Source organism: Phoenix dactylifera, chromosome 17 (genome assembly GCF_051530095.1).
Source record: "Phoenix dactylifera cultivar Ajwa chromosome 17, Ajwa_hap1_PhDact_Kaust_v1.1, whole genome shotgun sequence".
NCBI lineage: Eukaryota > Viridiplantae > Streptophyta > Magnoliopsida > Arecales > Arecaceae > Phoenix > Phoenix dactylifera.
The window spans coordinates 4,381,877-4,397,970 of record NC_143206.1 but is presented as its reverse complement, the minus strand read 5'-3'; the positions used below and the strand labels follow the sequence as shown (position 1 = coordinate 4,397,970).

Genomic DNA, 16,094 nt, shown 5'->3' with positions numbered 1-16,094 from the left:
GCTCTAATCAAAACATTATGCTTGTACATCTGATCAAATACTGTGTATATGTTTAAAATTCGAATTTTGCATATACTCAGTGTTTTGTCATCATCAAAAAGGGGGAGATTGTTGACCCCCTAATGGATTTTGATGAATACAAAACACTAGAGTATAATTCCATTTATCTTAACAATTTAATTGAGGATTTCATGTATTTTATTAAGAATATTGTTAAGAAATGTCTAGGCAAGTTCCCATGATTTTTTAAGGACTTATTGAAGAATTTTTGAGATGAAAGAAAAAGTTCAGGGACAGCCGAGACGTCTCCGGGTTGTCTCAGAGACGTCTCTGGGACAAACAGGAAGAACTGGCACGTCTGGAGACGTCCCCGGCACCTGCCGAGTCGTCTCCGCGATAGCGGAGTCGACTCTCTCAGTAGCGGAGTCGACTCTCTCAGTGGCGGCAGAAAGGCAGTTTTCAAGAGATATGCGCGAGACGTCCCCACCGTACGCGGAGTCGCCCCGCAAGTAAAAAGCAGACTTCCCGAGTCGTCCCCGAGATAGCGGAGTCGGCTCTCTCAGGGTTTTCCAGAGGATGTCATTTTCGGTGATAAGGCAGCGGAGACGTCCCCTGAAAGAGCGGAGTCGACTCTCTCAGAGAATTCCAGAAGACATGTTTTTCGGAGTTATAACAGCGGAGTCGTCCCCAAGGCAGCGGAGTCGTCCCCATGCAAAAAGTGCAAACAAGCCGAGCCCGTAAAGTACAGAGACGACCCTCTCAGGAAAACAGAAAAACAAGGATTCAAACAATATAATTCCAGAGTCGTCCCCGTAAAGTGCCGAGTCGACCCCAAACAAAGTGAAAAGTAAATTTATACAGCCGAGACGTCTCGCGTTGAAGCGGAGACGTCTCCGGAGCGCCTGGGACGCGACTGACAACTTTTGCAGGTTTGGTTTGAATTTCAAATCTCTTTTACTTTATCTCTAACGGCTATATTTGCTTTTTGGGCTATAAAAGGGACCTCTTAAGTGCTTCTCAACAACTCTTCACCAACCAAAAGCTAGATCATTTAAGAGAGAAGCAAGAGAGAGAAGTTCAAGGGAGTGAGTGCATTCAAGTGAAGAAATCAAGTGCTTTCAATCTTCCCAAGTGATTTCAAGCTCAACCACTCTCTTCTGCTCGGGATTCAAAGCTCATACTCAAGCCTACGCGATTCACATCGGAAGAATCATCATTTCCCATGCTTCCAACGGCAAAAGGATTCTTCCGGGTTCTATTGTTTATCATTGTCATATTTGCTTATTTAGAGCTTTTCAATCCTTTGTAAAACCTTTCATTGTGGTGCTTGTTCCAGTCAAGGGACTTGGAACAAGGGAAAGGCGTCCCAAGCCTAAGTGAAATTGGGGGTTATAGGGTTTGTTGTTAGCCCGGTGTAAAACAACGAGTTGGGTAGTGAACTCGCAAAACTACCGTACTGTAATCGTGGATTATAGTGAAAATTCCCAAAGGTGCTTTGGGGAGTGGATGTAGGAGCAGTGGAGGCTCCGAACCACTATAAAAGCTTGTGTTTGCGATGTTTATCTTCATAGCTTTATTTTAGCTTTAGCTTATACATTTGTGTGTTTTATTTTTTAATTAGACAGAAGTTTTAAAACACCCAATTCACCCCCCCTCTTGGGTGACCATCTCTGGGCAACATATGGCCAAGAAAAAAGGAAAACCAAGAGGTAATGGAAAGGCAGCTTTAATACTGGCTGCTACTCAAGTTCCTCCTCAACCTCCTAGGTTGCCTGAGCATGTCGAGGAATGTCATGATGATGATGATTACATTCCTGATGGGGACATGAATGAAGAGGTAGATACAAATGGAGAAATAAATGATGAAGAAATGAATGGTGCAGTGCAAAATCATGAAGAAATGGCAAGAGGAGGTTCTTCAAAAGATGAGAGAAGAGATTGGCTTTGGACCAAGGCATGCAGATCGGGGGAGTAATGGTGATTCTGGTTCTGCTGATCATGCTTCATTAATTATGATTGCTTTTGCCTTAGATGATAGGTCTTTGCATTTCTAGGAAGAATGAAATCTCTGTTGATCTTTATGATATATTTTTAGACTTTAATTTTGATGGATTTAAGACATGTTGATGCCTATTTTGAATGATATTTTAAATGACTTTTGCGTAATGTTGAATGCCTTTGTTATTAATGATATTATTATTATTGTTATTATTATTATGAGCCAATCAATGTACCAAATATACCAGGTTATTACATTGTGATTAGTGACCAAATTTTTGTTACTAAATTGTTTACCAAGTATTGTGACGAGCAGTCATAAACTTAGTGACAGAATTTTGGTTAATAAAAATTGATTTTGCTCAGAGCGTTTGTAATAAATTAGTGACGGTAATCTTGTCTTGAGGGTCAGTGACGGGATTAATGACAAATATAGTGACAAAATGTGTGACCATGTTTGTGACGACTAAATCTGTCACTGAAGGTTGTGACAGATCAGTGACCAAACTTGTGACCATATTCTGCGACAAAATCAGTGACCAAGTTACCTTCGTCACTAACGCCGCAATTGGATAGTGACGGAAAATACGTAATTTCTTAAATATTTAATTCTTGAATTTGTAACGGCTTAGTGACGGCGGTTCTGTCACAGAGGTTAGTGACGGGAATCGCCGCCGTCACTGAGAATTTAGTGACGCGTGTTTTTGTAACCAATTCAGTGACGCAAGCTCCGGTCACAAATTCCGTATTAGTAACCGGAAACACGATATAGTGACGGGAATCTCTGTCACTATACGCGTGTTTTCTGGTAGTGTTATAGATTAGAAATTTATACATTGTATAAATTACATTGTTTATTATTTTTCGGGGAAGACATATTCCAATATTGGTAGAACTGCTCGAGCATCGCAGACTGTTCCTCATACTTCAGGCTCCATGAGTTATGCGAGGCGTAGAGCTGAATTCGTAAGTTTTTTTGAAACTCTTTAAATTTATCTTAAATTATTCTATCATATAGCATGTATACTCTTGAAATATATTTTTTGTTGTAGATGGATGATAATGGGAGGGAGCCTGGTAGGGTGGAGTTTTATAAGATGACTCGCACCCACCGAGATGGCAACTTTGTTCGGGAGGAGTCAAGAGATATAATTGTATGTATTCATTTTTGACTTGTGCTGTATTTTTTTTGGTTCTATTATTGGCATACATTAATTTAAATTTTTTTTGGAGAGATATAGGATAGGGAAACAAATCTTATTTCAGAGCGTCGCGGGGTCATCATCATCCGACGCGACCAATCATATTGAAGCTCAAGTGCTCGCTGAATTGATAGGCCCAGAGCGTTATAGTCGAGTGAGGGGTTATGGCGTTGGAGTTACCCCCACTCAGTTGTCTTCAGTGGGCACATATACAAGAAATGCCAAGAAGATAGTAACACTATAGAAGTTCGTCATCTTCAAACAACTATCGAAGAGCTAAAGCAAAACCAAGCAAATTTGCAGTCTCAGCTTACGAATATTTCATCCATGTTACAACGATTTCTCCCTTCTCAGGTAAATAACTATATATATTTGAATACTTTACATATTATCAATTATGATATATAAGTTAATGTATCACATTATTCCTAACTTCTAAGGTTTTTTTTTTATTTATAGATTCCTAATACTTCAAATGCTTGTAGAGATGATGATGATGGAGCTGAATCCTGTCTCTAATGCATTCTAGACTATTTTTTATGAGTTTGATATGTATATGTTTCTTATTTTTCAGAGAACATTGTAATTTGAAACTTATTAAGCAAATTTTTAATCAAATATGACAATATTCATATTTCGAATGATCTAAGTGTTTATCTCAATGTATCAATATAATACAGGTTTATATTGTTATAATTCATGTTTTGTAATGTGTGTTTTATAATATGAATTGGTATTTTTATTTTTTTTTAAAAAAAATAAGTCCCGACGCTTTTAAGTGTCGGTAAAAGACGTCGTGACACAGCACCGGCACGCTTATGCCGACGCTTCAAATGCTTACATTAATGTCGGCAAATGCGGATGTGCCGACGCTTTAAAGCGTCGGCAATTTTCGACGCTCTAAAGCGTCGGGGAAAACCAGGAGGAAAACCGTGAGGAATTTGTCCGTCGGGTTATCGCCGACGCTATATAAGCGTCGGCAAATCCTGGTTTTTGCCGACGCTTTCGTCCTGCATCGGCAAAAGTTTTTGCCACTCTGGTATCGCCGACACTTTGGCGACGCTTAGCGTTGCGTCGGCGGTACTTTAGCCGACACTTATAAGCGTCGCTAAGGGTCCAAAAAAGCGCCGGGATAGGTTAGTTTTCCTATAGTGTGTAGTTGCCTTCACTTCTCTTGATTCGCTGTCAATTAGAACCAAGTTATTTTGAGTTTTTAGAAGTTTAATTCTTTTATAAGGATACGCCTCCTATGTTACTTGTCATTTGGTTTCAGTTATTTCTACAGCTTATGCCATGCTATCTGGGGAAGCACAATTACACATGGTCATCATTTATGAGAAAACCAGCCCAGGTATATTTTGCAATGGCAACTTTGTGGAAAATGCTGAACCATTTTAATGCAAACATTTTAAAATGTTCTTCTGTTTGCTCTTCATCTTCCCATCTTTCAGGAATAAAGTAATCCAGGACATATATTGTCAAGTGGTTGTGATAGCCTTTGCATGCCAGTTAGTGTTGTTTGCTCGTTTCCAAATTTAAATGAGCCTTTTAAGTAATACTGATCCAGTAAATCCCAGTTATAGTTAGTCAATGCCATTCTAGCGGAACCAAAAAAAATCAACAAAACGGCTTTTAAAAAATGAAAATGCTTGTATTAATATTTTTTAATTTAATATGATGATTTTTAATAAGATGTGGTAGCACAAAGTAATTCAAATGGTTCTTGCATCCGTAGCTCGAGTCTCTTAGGCATTGCATCAATTATGGAATCTATCTTTAAATCCCAAAGCCACTACTGTGTTTGGTCCACAAGAAATGGAATCGGAATCAGAATAGAACATGAATGGAAGACGGAGAATTAGAATCATGATTTTAATCACTTTTTTGGAAGCAGAACAAAGAAATGCATGGAAAAGGAATATTAAATTAAATTCTAATATTTGTTTAGCTATATACTGAAATATATCAGTTTTATATTAATCATTAACTAAGGAACTAACTAATTTTTGTTAACAATCACTATAATTCTTTTGGGGGACCTTCTATTGTATTACATAGCTATATGATGAACATTTTTTTATGTAACAATCAATATAATATTATAATTTTACATTTTCATATTTATTTTGTTATTATTTTTGTTTCTCTTTTTGCTTCATTTTGAATTTTTCATTAATTTAATTCTATTTCATTTCCTTCTCATTCGGATGTGCCGTGGGACAAATTGGTAGAGTCCTGTTTGAATGTGCCAGAAGAGATGGTGACAAGCCAAATGGTGAGGATAGATGTATGCGAGCATGCTGCTGACGCTGGATCAGCTGGAAAGGTAATGGCGATTGAAGGAAGGATAGAGAACGACATGAATCCAAGTGCCTTAATCTTCAAAAACTTTTGCCACCATCACACCACCATTCGAAGGAGATGAATGTAAATAGGAGTAGGGTGTAGCACTTGGCTATAGCAGTATAGATTTAAGTTAAGTTACAATGCCTAAGGTATGAACTATGCTAAACTTAATTAAGATAAAATGCATTGATTTGATTATCTAAAGATTCTAATATAAAGTACAAATTTATTATTTATATTAAAATATAATAATTATACATTCTGATAGTTGCTAGCCATGTCTAGCCTCTACATTTGGTAGTTCTTGTAACTGACACTAGTTATCTTTCACTATGCATATTTATTAGTACGGTCATCTTGTATCAACTATCTGACTGATAATCATATTTTATCAATCTTAGCTTATCCTAACATGACCTGGATTGGTTCTTTTTTTTTTTGACCCATAATACAGTTCTTGTACCTGGTAGTATCTCTATGATTGCTTCGATCGTGTGGATCTACTCATGCATATTATAGTTGTTGCTCAGCTATGCAGCCTAAGAGGGAGGGGGGGTGAATTGAGTTTTTCAAAATTTTAGACTACAAGTGTAGCGGAATGATATTACTAATATGTATGTGATGCGCAATAAGAGAAACGAGCAATATGTAAAGTGATAAGCAAAATGAATAAGGCACACAATCAAAACACCATAAATATAGAAGTTTATGGTGATTCAGTGCCAAACTCAATACATATGTCCACTCCCCAATCTATCTACTTGGGAATTTCAATCCATTAATCGTACTTAAATGATTACAATATCAGATACTACCAACCAAACAATCCTTGCTCTCTAAGTTAGTCACTCATTTTCCGAGCACGAGCCAGCCTTCCACACACTTCATTAATGTACGGAACAAGCTCGCTAAATTTCAGCTCAATCGAAACTTGCCCCACAAGTACAATGAAATACAATGTAACAACAATCAATATACAATGAATACATTTAAAGCTCCTTAGTGAGCAGAAATAAATCAATTAAGACCTCTTTTGAAGTGATGGGAAAAGCCTCTTGATGTCCACATCAGTAGGAAAGGCTCAATAAATTCTTTTGAAAGGATTGGTCAAGTTGGATCTAATGTTTCTCACTCAATGAATGATCTGAATGCTTTCTCACTTAATTTTTCTTATTTCTTCTTGATTTCTCCTTATTGTTTTTCATAATTTGGAGGCTTATTTATGAGAAGAAGCTGCGAGAGAGAGATTACTAGCCATTGAAGACCTCTGAAGAAAGGTTAGAGGCCATTTAATGCTCTTCGTTCTTGCTGAAAAACTAGCCATTACAGCCTACCACCGCAGAAGGGTTGACCTTTGGTCCAGAGGGAACCAGAAAAAGTCATCCTATTAGAAATATAATTTATATACTTTTACTACCTTTGAGAAAATATCATACTAGCAAATATCATGATACTAGGAACATCATTGCACAATCAAAATACTTCATTGAAATAAATATTTTGATACAATTCATTTACAAAAAGTAAATGGAATTTTTTGATTGCTTACATTGTGGCATCCAAACCATTCAAGAAGAAGCTAATGAAATATAGAGTACAAATAAAACAATTATGTCGTTCATTGTATTCCTACAATTAAGTTTCATATCTGCATTATAGTTTGAACCTATAAAAAAAATCCCAAATAAAACAATCATGTCGTTCGTTGTATTCCTACAATTAAGTTCAAAGTAAGGTTGGCCAAAAAAGGGTTATCAACATTATCCCCCTGCATCGATCTCATCATCCTTCTATTTATGAACAACCTGCAAAAAATAAGAGAGATAATTATAAGTTAGACTACACTTTCATATTCATTATTATCAAAGAGTCAAAATGTAGAAATAGCAAGCATATAATTTGATGGTGAAGCGACTCTTGAACTAGTTGCATCACCAATAGTTTTTGTAATGGCCATATTCTCTTATTAGCGGTTCATCACGCTTCATTGTAACCATAATCAATACTTCCCAGAATTCAAGTCTCAGTGCTACCTCACCAATAACTATTGTAGGACTCCTACTAAAAAGAATTCCCCCGGCATCGCAAGAATTAGGTTTCCTGTTGAGACCCAGTAAATAAACTTCACATCCATCCTACAATTTGAAACCCTTTTGTTGATATATTAAACTCATAAGTGATATGACATTTTCAAAGATAAGAAAAAGCCTGTACCTGGGGGATTGTTTTGTTTTGCTCAATAAGAGATCCTTTTCTCTGCTTCTTTTGACTGCCCTGTAAGCTCTTATATTTTGTAACTTATAATTCTAATTAAAAAATTAGAACTAAAGCCAAAAATATATTATGCAAGAATTGATTATTTTAACAAGTGAAACTAAATTTTTGAAGAACTAGTTATCTGATTGAGTGGATGCAAATGGCCGGATGACGAGGATTGTGTCTATTGTTCAGGCAACTCTTTATGGGTGCTAGCAGCATCACCAACCTTACAAAAACCAAAAAATTCAATCAAAAATTGAGGTTTAAAAAATCTAAAGAGCAATATAATTGGACTAGGGAAGCACTTGCTTGTGTTGGATTATCTGGTTCACGTTCTCTTCTCCCACTAGATGCATCCTGGTCATGATTCCTCTTCTTCACAACTTCTAGCCTTGTTGTTAGTTTAGCAATAAGAAAATACAAGAACTTAATTTTCTCTCTCGAGTTAGCAAGTTCCGTTTCAATCTCTGAAGCTTTCCTTTTGCATTCTACTCGGCTACAAGATTCCCTCTTGAAAATGGGTCGGACAAAGCCCGAGTATATGAACATGGCTACTTTTGTCTGCTCCTAGGACTCAAGTATCATCTAATACACTACCAATTTTTGAGCTCTCTTGGCAATCCTTCATTGGTTGCTGTGTTCCTAAATAAGATAAAGATATTAATACATAGTTAGTCATTTGAATTTTCCATTTCATTTATGTGTGTTAAATAACATAATGCATAAAAAAATTGTAGCGTACAATAACATTTTTCAAATATATGTTCATCAAAGATCCATCTTTGCATCGGTGTGTAATAATAAAAACTATCCCTTGTTGGTTCTCTACCATGCTTCTTCCTCTATCATCATGTATAAATTGGAAAGTTTTTGAGTTATCATGGGAATAGGTAATAGACATATAGTAAATCGAAAAATTTAAATGCACAACAATGTAACCATTCTTCTCGAACATATGTAAAGTTTTTACTACTTATCGCATGCGTTATTTCTTGCTTTTCACGACTAGCTTTGTTCTGCACAGTGCGTGTCCGAAATCATTGAGGTTTAATGAACACACTTGTAATATATAAAACATACTATTGATAGGATTGGTAGAATAAGAGAGAAAAATTAACATGTTTTTTAAGTGGATAGAAAACAAATTTAACTAGCCTAAATATTCAAACAACAACATAAGGAAGCACAACTAAAATAATTTGATGCATTAGACCAGCAAGCAGGGCACGTACTGCTAACACCAAATACTTTTAAGAGTGTCCCTTTTCTGCTATCAGATGTTTAGAGGTCTTATAATACTAGTGGAGAATCTTTCTTTGCAAGAAAAAAAACCCATAAATATTTCTTTACTTTCCTTACGTGAAGTTTTTTTTTCTAAATCACAAAAACTGCATGATTTAGTATTGAAGGCATAGAATACTTAAAAACATTTCCTTGCTAAAGAGGAATAATAAGAATTAAAACAATTTTTTTTTGAGAATTAAGAATTACACATGAAAGGCCTGGGTGGCAATACGGGATTAGTTGTTTCAAAGAAAAGTTTCAGGAAAAACATATATCTGAAGTTTTTAGAAACCATCATGCATTTAATCAAAAAAATAAGCAAAATTATATATACATTAAAAAAATAAGATACATCATCAGAAAAAATATAATCTGATGTATCTTATTTTAATGATGATTGATCTGATTCTCATTGTAAATAAGATACACTACCAAAAAATAGGATTATAGTACATCAGATTCTTATTCAATCTGATGTAAAATAAATATTTTTCAAACAAATAAGATTCTAGGCAGAGTTTTCTGCGTATTCTTCTTGTTCAATGAAAAATAGTCAATCTGACAATATCTTTTATTTTTTACAATGAATCATCTTAAGATCACCATGCTAAATGGAGCAAGTGTTATTGTGCCCATCAAGTTGTTAATCCTTTGATCGTAAATCACAAAACGTCCAGAATTATATGACAATAGAACATCACATTGTACAACATCAATCAGGCTTTGGTTAGTCAAAGAACCACATCCTTTGATCAGATAAAGAGCAACATAAGATAGTTTTGGGAAGTAACTTGTCTGTTAAAAATTATTATTCTGAAAAGTAAGATTGTAGACATCAGAAAAAAAAAATTAATTATTTTTTCTAGATTAATGTAAATAAGATACATTATCTCCTTATTTTAATCTGATGATCAATGGGATGCATAATCAAAAAAATAAGAAACATTATTAGAATCAAACAGATAAAGAAGTGGAAGAAATAGAGATTAGATTTTAAATATGCAACTTGGGGCTCTAGGCAAAGCTTGAGCATATCAAAGAAAAAGTGAAAAAGGATCTCTTGGATTGATGATGTGGAGAAGGCATGGAAGGCTATAATTTTGTAATTAGGAGACATTCTAATTAAACCCATAAGTTACACTCATATTCTAATATAGATTCTAACATAATTAGGATGCATAATTGACATGAGATCTAGTAGAATTAAAATGAAAATCCTAGTAGGGATGGGATAAGAAATGCCGGACACCATACCTTTCTGTATTATACATAGAAGAAAAGTCTATCTCTATAAGCTTTGTTTATTCCGATAGCGTGTTTTAATTTGTCCCCATGAATACAAGCAAAGAATAATGAGTTGGCAGACCAAATAAGGATAGACTTAATTTGACAAATTTTGACTTATGTTGGCTAGAAGGGTATATAAGATTGATGGATATTAATTTTAATATGCACACAATCTGCATTTTAATAACAGGAGGATAAATATCATAAAATATATGCGACTTCGTATGGTGTACCTCGGCAAATGCACGCTAGCTTTCACCTGGGCACATGGGCGGTCAATAAAATCAGCTTTCGCAAGTCATCATCCATCCGCTGCAAGTCATCCATTAGGTGGATTTGGGGATGCGGCAACTTGAGTCGGTTACGATGTCGGGCCCAGAAGTTCCCAATTAGCTTTCACGCGGATTCGGATTGCTTTCATATCTGTGTCGAGGGTGATCTAACGGTGGATTCGCACGAAAGATCGAAACCCGATTCATCTTGTCGGGCATAGCCGCATAGCTTCGGAAAAGAGGAACCTGATGCCTTTTCCTTTTCCCATCCACTTCTCTGAAGTGTTGTGAAATCAAGGAGAAGACGCCCAACTCCCATTTTGCTCTTGTATTCCCACCTTTCCCATCTCTTATTCGTCTACCAAGTCAGGATGGACGCCATGTTCCTTTCTCCCCTTGTGCAGGGGGTGCTGGAGAAATCCGTTCTCGTGATCCAGGGTCGCTTGGTGAATATTTGGGGCGTCGAGACGGAGCTGGCCAAGCTCCAGAGCACGCTGTCCGTCATCCAAGCTGTGCTCGAAGACGCCGAGGAGAAGCAGACTACAGACCGGGCGCTGACAACCTGGCTAGCCAAGCTCAAGGATGCCGCCTACGACGCCGAAGACATCCTGGACGAGTTCTACTACGAGGATCTGCGGCGGGAAGTAGCACAACATCACAGGCAAATGATCGAAAAGGTGAAGGGCTTCTTCTCCTCCTGCATCAACTCTCTCTGGTTTCGCATTAGAGTGGCCCCAAAGATCAAAGAGATGGTGGAAAGACTAGATGACATTGCCGCGGAGCGGTCCAAGTTTCACTTGAACACCGCTGGTGGTATTGGTGGTGGTGGTAACGTTGTTATGCGGCTTGGAATGACTGATAGACTGCAAAGCCATTCCTTTATCATCGATTCAGAAGTCATTTCAAGGGAAGAAGACAAAATGAAGATTGTGGAGCTGCTCATCAGTCAAAGTGGAAGCCGGAGTGCTACAGTTGTTCCAATTTGGGGGATTGGAGGCCTTGGAAAGACGACGCTCGCACAGATGGTGTATAATGACGAGAGAGTGGTACAACATTTCCACAAACGGATTTGGGTCTGTGTTTCGGATGATTTTGATGTCCGGAAGATTGTTAGGGCAATTATTGAATCGGCTACTAAGAAAAAATGCAGGGTTTCAGATATGGATCCGTTGCAGGAGGAGCTTAGAGAAATCTTGAGCGCAAAAAGATTCCTTCTGGTGTTAGATGATGTATGGAATGAGAATGAAGAGAAATGGTACGGGTTGAAAGATTTGCTAACCGTCGGCGCAGATGGCAGTTCAGTTATAGTGACTACCCGCAGTAAGATAGTTTCATCAATTGTGGGTACGGTCGAGGCTTATCAATTGGCTCCCTTGTCTGAGCAGGACTGCTGGATTTTGTTCAAGAAGCGAGCATTTGAGAGCACAGAAGAACCCCAGAAGTTGGCAACAATAGGCAAGCAGATTGTCAAGAAGTGTGGGGGCTTGCCCTTGGCAGCAAAAACACTAGGTAGCTTAATGCGCCTCAAGAGTGAGGAGTGGGAATGGAGGTCTGTGATGCAGAGTGAAATTTGGGAATCACGAGATGATGGGATCCTACCTTCTTTGAGGCTGAGCTATAATCACTTGCCTTCCCATTTGAAACAGTGCTTTTCTTATTGCGCCATCTTTCCAGAGCATTATGAAATAGACAAAGATAATCTAATTCAATTATGGATGGCTAATGGTCTCATTCCATCCCAAGGAAATATGGAATTTGAGGAGAAGGGCCATGAAATTTTTACTGAGCTGGCATGGAGGTGTTTCTTCCAGGAAGTAAAGGAAATTAAAAGATGGTATGATAGTGATACAAAAACGATGTGCAAGATGCATGACCTCATACATGACCTGGCATCATCCATCATGGCAAATGAATGTCATATTTTTGACAATCCTAAAAGCATTTCAAATAGAAATAGCAAAATCCGTCATTTGTCCATAAATTATTTTGCAGACCTATCAAACATAGACACCTTATCCTCTGCTAAGACCTTGCGGACGCTATTGTTATTGAGTCATGGTGCACTTGTCAATCCTCATTCCCGGGCCACCTTGTCAAAAAACATGTATTTGCGAGTGCTAGACTTGAGTTACACTAGCATATCAGATTGTCATATATCTATGGAGCGTTTCAAACTATTACGGTACCTGGATATCTCTTTCAGTGATATTGAAACCTTACCTGGAAACATATGTAGCCTCGTTTGTTTGCAAACTTTGAAGCTCATCCACTGTGAAGGTCTTCTCCAGCTCCCAAGAGGAATGAGAAACATGACCAATCTAAGACATCTGTACCTTGATGGTTGTTATAGTTTAAGGTGTATGCCCAAAGGGATGGGGCATTTGAAACATTTACGGACACCCACAAGGTATATACTTGGCAATGAGTCTGGAAGTGGCAGCATAGGAGAGCTGAAGAATTTAAACCTCCAGGGAATGCTAGAGTTGTGTAACCTTAAGAATGTAAATAGTGAAGAAGATGCTCGCGATGTCAATTTAGGTTCCAAACACTATCTTCAAGTACTGAAGTTAGACTGGGGGATGTCAGCTGATCTACAGGAGGAAGGAAATGTGGAGAATGTGCTTGAAGCCCTTCAACCTCCCCACAGCTTAAAAAGGATCACATTGCGGAATTACAGAGGCACCCAGTTTCCAGCTTGGTTGATGCAAGATCCAATGCTCTTTAATAATCTAGTTGAAATCATTCTGACAGGCTGCAACAGATGTGAGCATCTTCCTCAGCTTGGACAACTTCCTTTCCTGGAAATTCTAGAGATGGAGAATATGGATTCCGTGAAGTACATGGGTGGCACCAGTTTCTATGGCAGTGCAGGCACAGACCAAAACAGTACACTGTTCCCTTCACTGAGCAAAATCAGATTGCATAATATGGCTAATTTGGAAGAATGGGAGGGCATTAGAGAGAGACCATCATTTCCTCAGCTTGCTAGCTTGAAAATCAGCAGCTGTCCTAAACTAAAGAACATTCCACTGTTTCCTACAACTCGAAATCTTGAGATAGAATATTGCTCAGCCCTCCTTCCTGCCAAAGGGTTCTTCGGATGTATGAAAACTCTAGAAAGATTAGAAATGCATGAGTGTCCCAAACTGACACTGCATGTGGAGCAGGAGGAGGTTGAGACCTGGGCATCCCTTCAAGAATTGATGATTAGAGGTTGCCAGGAGCCTATGTTTTCATTATCATCACTGGGGCTCTGGAAGAAAATGAAGTCTCTCCAGTCTTTATCAGTAGAATGGTGTGATGGCCTAAATTTCTTGCCAGTTGAGGTTCTCCAAGGTTTGAGCTCCCTCATGTCTGCGAATTTGTTATTGTCGCAACCTAATTGGCTCATCATCATCAGAAGTAGATGGTGGGTTGCAATTGCAGTACCTCACTTCCCTTGAAATGCTTGCCATTACAGGATGTGAGAAGTTAGCCAACCTTCCACAGGACTCACTAAAGCACCTCACCACTTTGAAAGTAATAGAACTAGGTGGATTCCAAAATATGACAATATTACCTGAGTTCCCAGAATCGCTTCTGCAAGCAATGATTGCCAAATGCCCTAAGGTCTTCTGCCTGCCGGCAGGGCTGGGATGCTGCATGGCACTAGTACGCCTTAGAATTCAAGACCTACCAAACCTCAGCTCATGGCCCGAGGGGAGGCAAGGCCTTAATGCACTTGAGGATTTGACTATTATCGACTGCCCTAAGCTGATCTCATTGCCAAACTGTTTGCTACAGTGCCTTCGTAACCTTAAGTGCTTGTGGATTAAATATTGTCCAGAATTGGAGAGACAATGCATGAGGGGAGGAGCGTATTGGGGTTTTGTTTCAGATATCCCAGTCAGGTCAATGATGGCAGCAGCAGAACATAGCGGCAGCAGCAGAACATAGCAGCAGCAGCAGCAGAGGTTGCTCACTCCTCACTCTGATGAGTAAATTTGTTGCCTACTATGGTTATGAATGTAACAGAAGTAAAATTAAACGAACTTCATTCATTTGGACTGGCCAGGTCAGCGATCACGATTATCGACAATTGCGCTGCAGTGCTGCTTTGTTGAAAGCAGAGAAGGATCTACCGTCTGATCTCGACTTCAACGACATTGACAGCTTTGAGGATACCAATCCTGCCTAAGCACCCATGATAAATTTCAGGTTGTTCTTGATGTGTTGTGGTGCCCTTCATCTGATGTGTTCCAACTGTTTGCAATACTTTGTACAACCATGCTGCAATTCTTCTCAAGGTTTTCTCTTTCCTGTTCTTTCTGTGCCGCCTCTAAGTATTTTTAGTTTAATTACAAGGCTCATCCTTTGCAACCATTAAACTTCTTCACCTCTGTAACTTTTAGAGACACTTCTCTCGTTTCCTTTTCTGTAGTTCAGTTTAAGTAAATGTTAGGAAAACCATCAGCAGCTTTCTATAATTTATTGCATGACTGATGATTAGGGTCCTAGATGGCACTCAGTAACCTGACAATTTGTCCTATTATTTGCTAATGATTGGGTAGGCAATGAGTTGTGGACTCAATTTTCAGTGGATCTGGGCTGCAGGTAGAATTTTATATTCCCTCTAGGTTTGGGTTTGGATCATGTCAAATTGAACAACCTGCAATGAGTATTATTCTCACGCCCCGAACCCAGCACCCGGGTCCGGTACGCGACCGGCCGCATGAGCCCTAGAGCAGTGCCCTAAAGATCATGCAAGGCCTAAGATTAACAAAAATTCCAATAAATTCACAACTAATTAATTAATTCAAATAGACAGATTCGAAATGTCATTTGAATTTTCCATTTCATTGTATGTGTGTTAAATAACATAATGCATAAAAAAATTGTAGCGTACAATAACATTTTTCAAATATATGTTCATCAAAGATCCATCTTTGCATCGGTGTGTAATAATAAAAACTATCCCTTGTTGGTTCTCTACCATGCTTCTTCCTCTATCATCATGTATAAATTGGAAAGTTTTTGAGTTATCATGGGAATAGGTAATAGACATATAGTAAATCGAAAATTTTAAATGCACAACAATGTAACCATTCTTCTCGAACATATGTAAAGTTTTTACCACTTGTCGCATGCGTTATTTCTTGCTTTTTATGACTAGCTTTGTTCTTCACAGCGCGTGTCCGAAATCATTGAGGTTTAATGAACACACTTATGATAAATAAAACATACTATTGATAGGATTGGTAGAATAAGAGAGAAAGATTAACATGTTTTTTAAGTGGATAGAAAACAAATTTAACTTGCCTAAATATTCAAACAACAACATAAGGAAGCACAACTAAAATAATTTGATGCATTAGACCAGCAAGCAGGGCACGTACTGCTAACACCAAATACTTTTAAGAGTATCCCTTCTCTGCTATTAAATGCTTAGAGGTCTCATAATACTAGT

At 38.0% G+C, this 16,094-nt stretch overlaps 1 protein-coding gene across 1 annotated transcript in view; it reads left to right on the top strand.

Moving 5' to 3' along the window:
* LOC148699590 (uncharacterized) overlaps positions 1-16,094 on the top strand; it is a 44,178-nt gene continuing 28,084 nt past the window's right edge. Inside the window, exons 1-6 of the mRNA XM_089928263.1 lie at positions 1-239; positions 1,691-1,954; positions 3,660-3,711; positions 4,486-4,551; positions 4,652-4,658; positions 10,932-14,088. Coding sequence (XP_089784389.1) covers positions 123-239; positions 1,691-1,954; positions 3,660-3,711; positions 4,486-4,551; positions 4,652-4,658; positions 10,932-14,088 — 3,663 coding nt within the window. The 5' untranslated portion in view covers positions 1-122. The remainder of the gene's footprint in view (positions 240-1,690; positions 1,955-3,659; positions 3,712-4,485; positions 4,552-4,651; positions 4,659-10,931; positions 14,089-16,094) is intronic.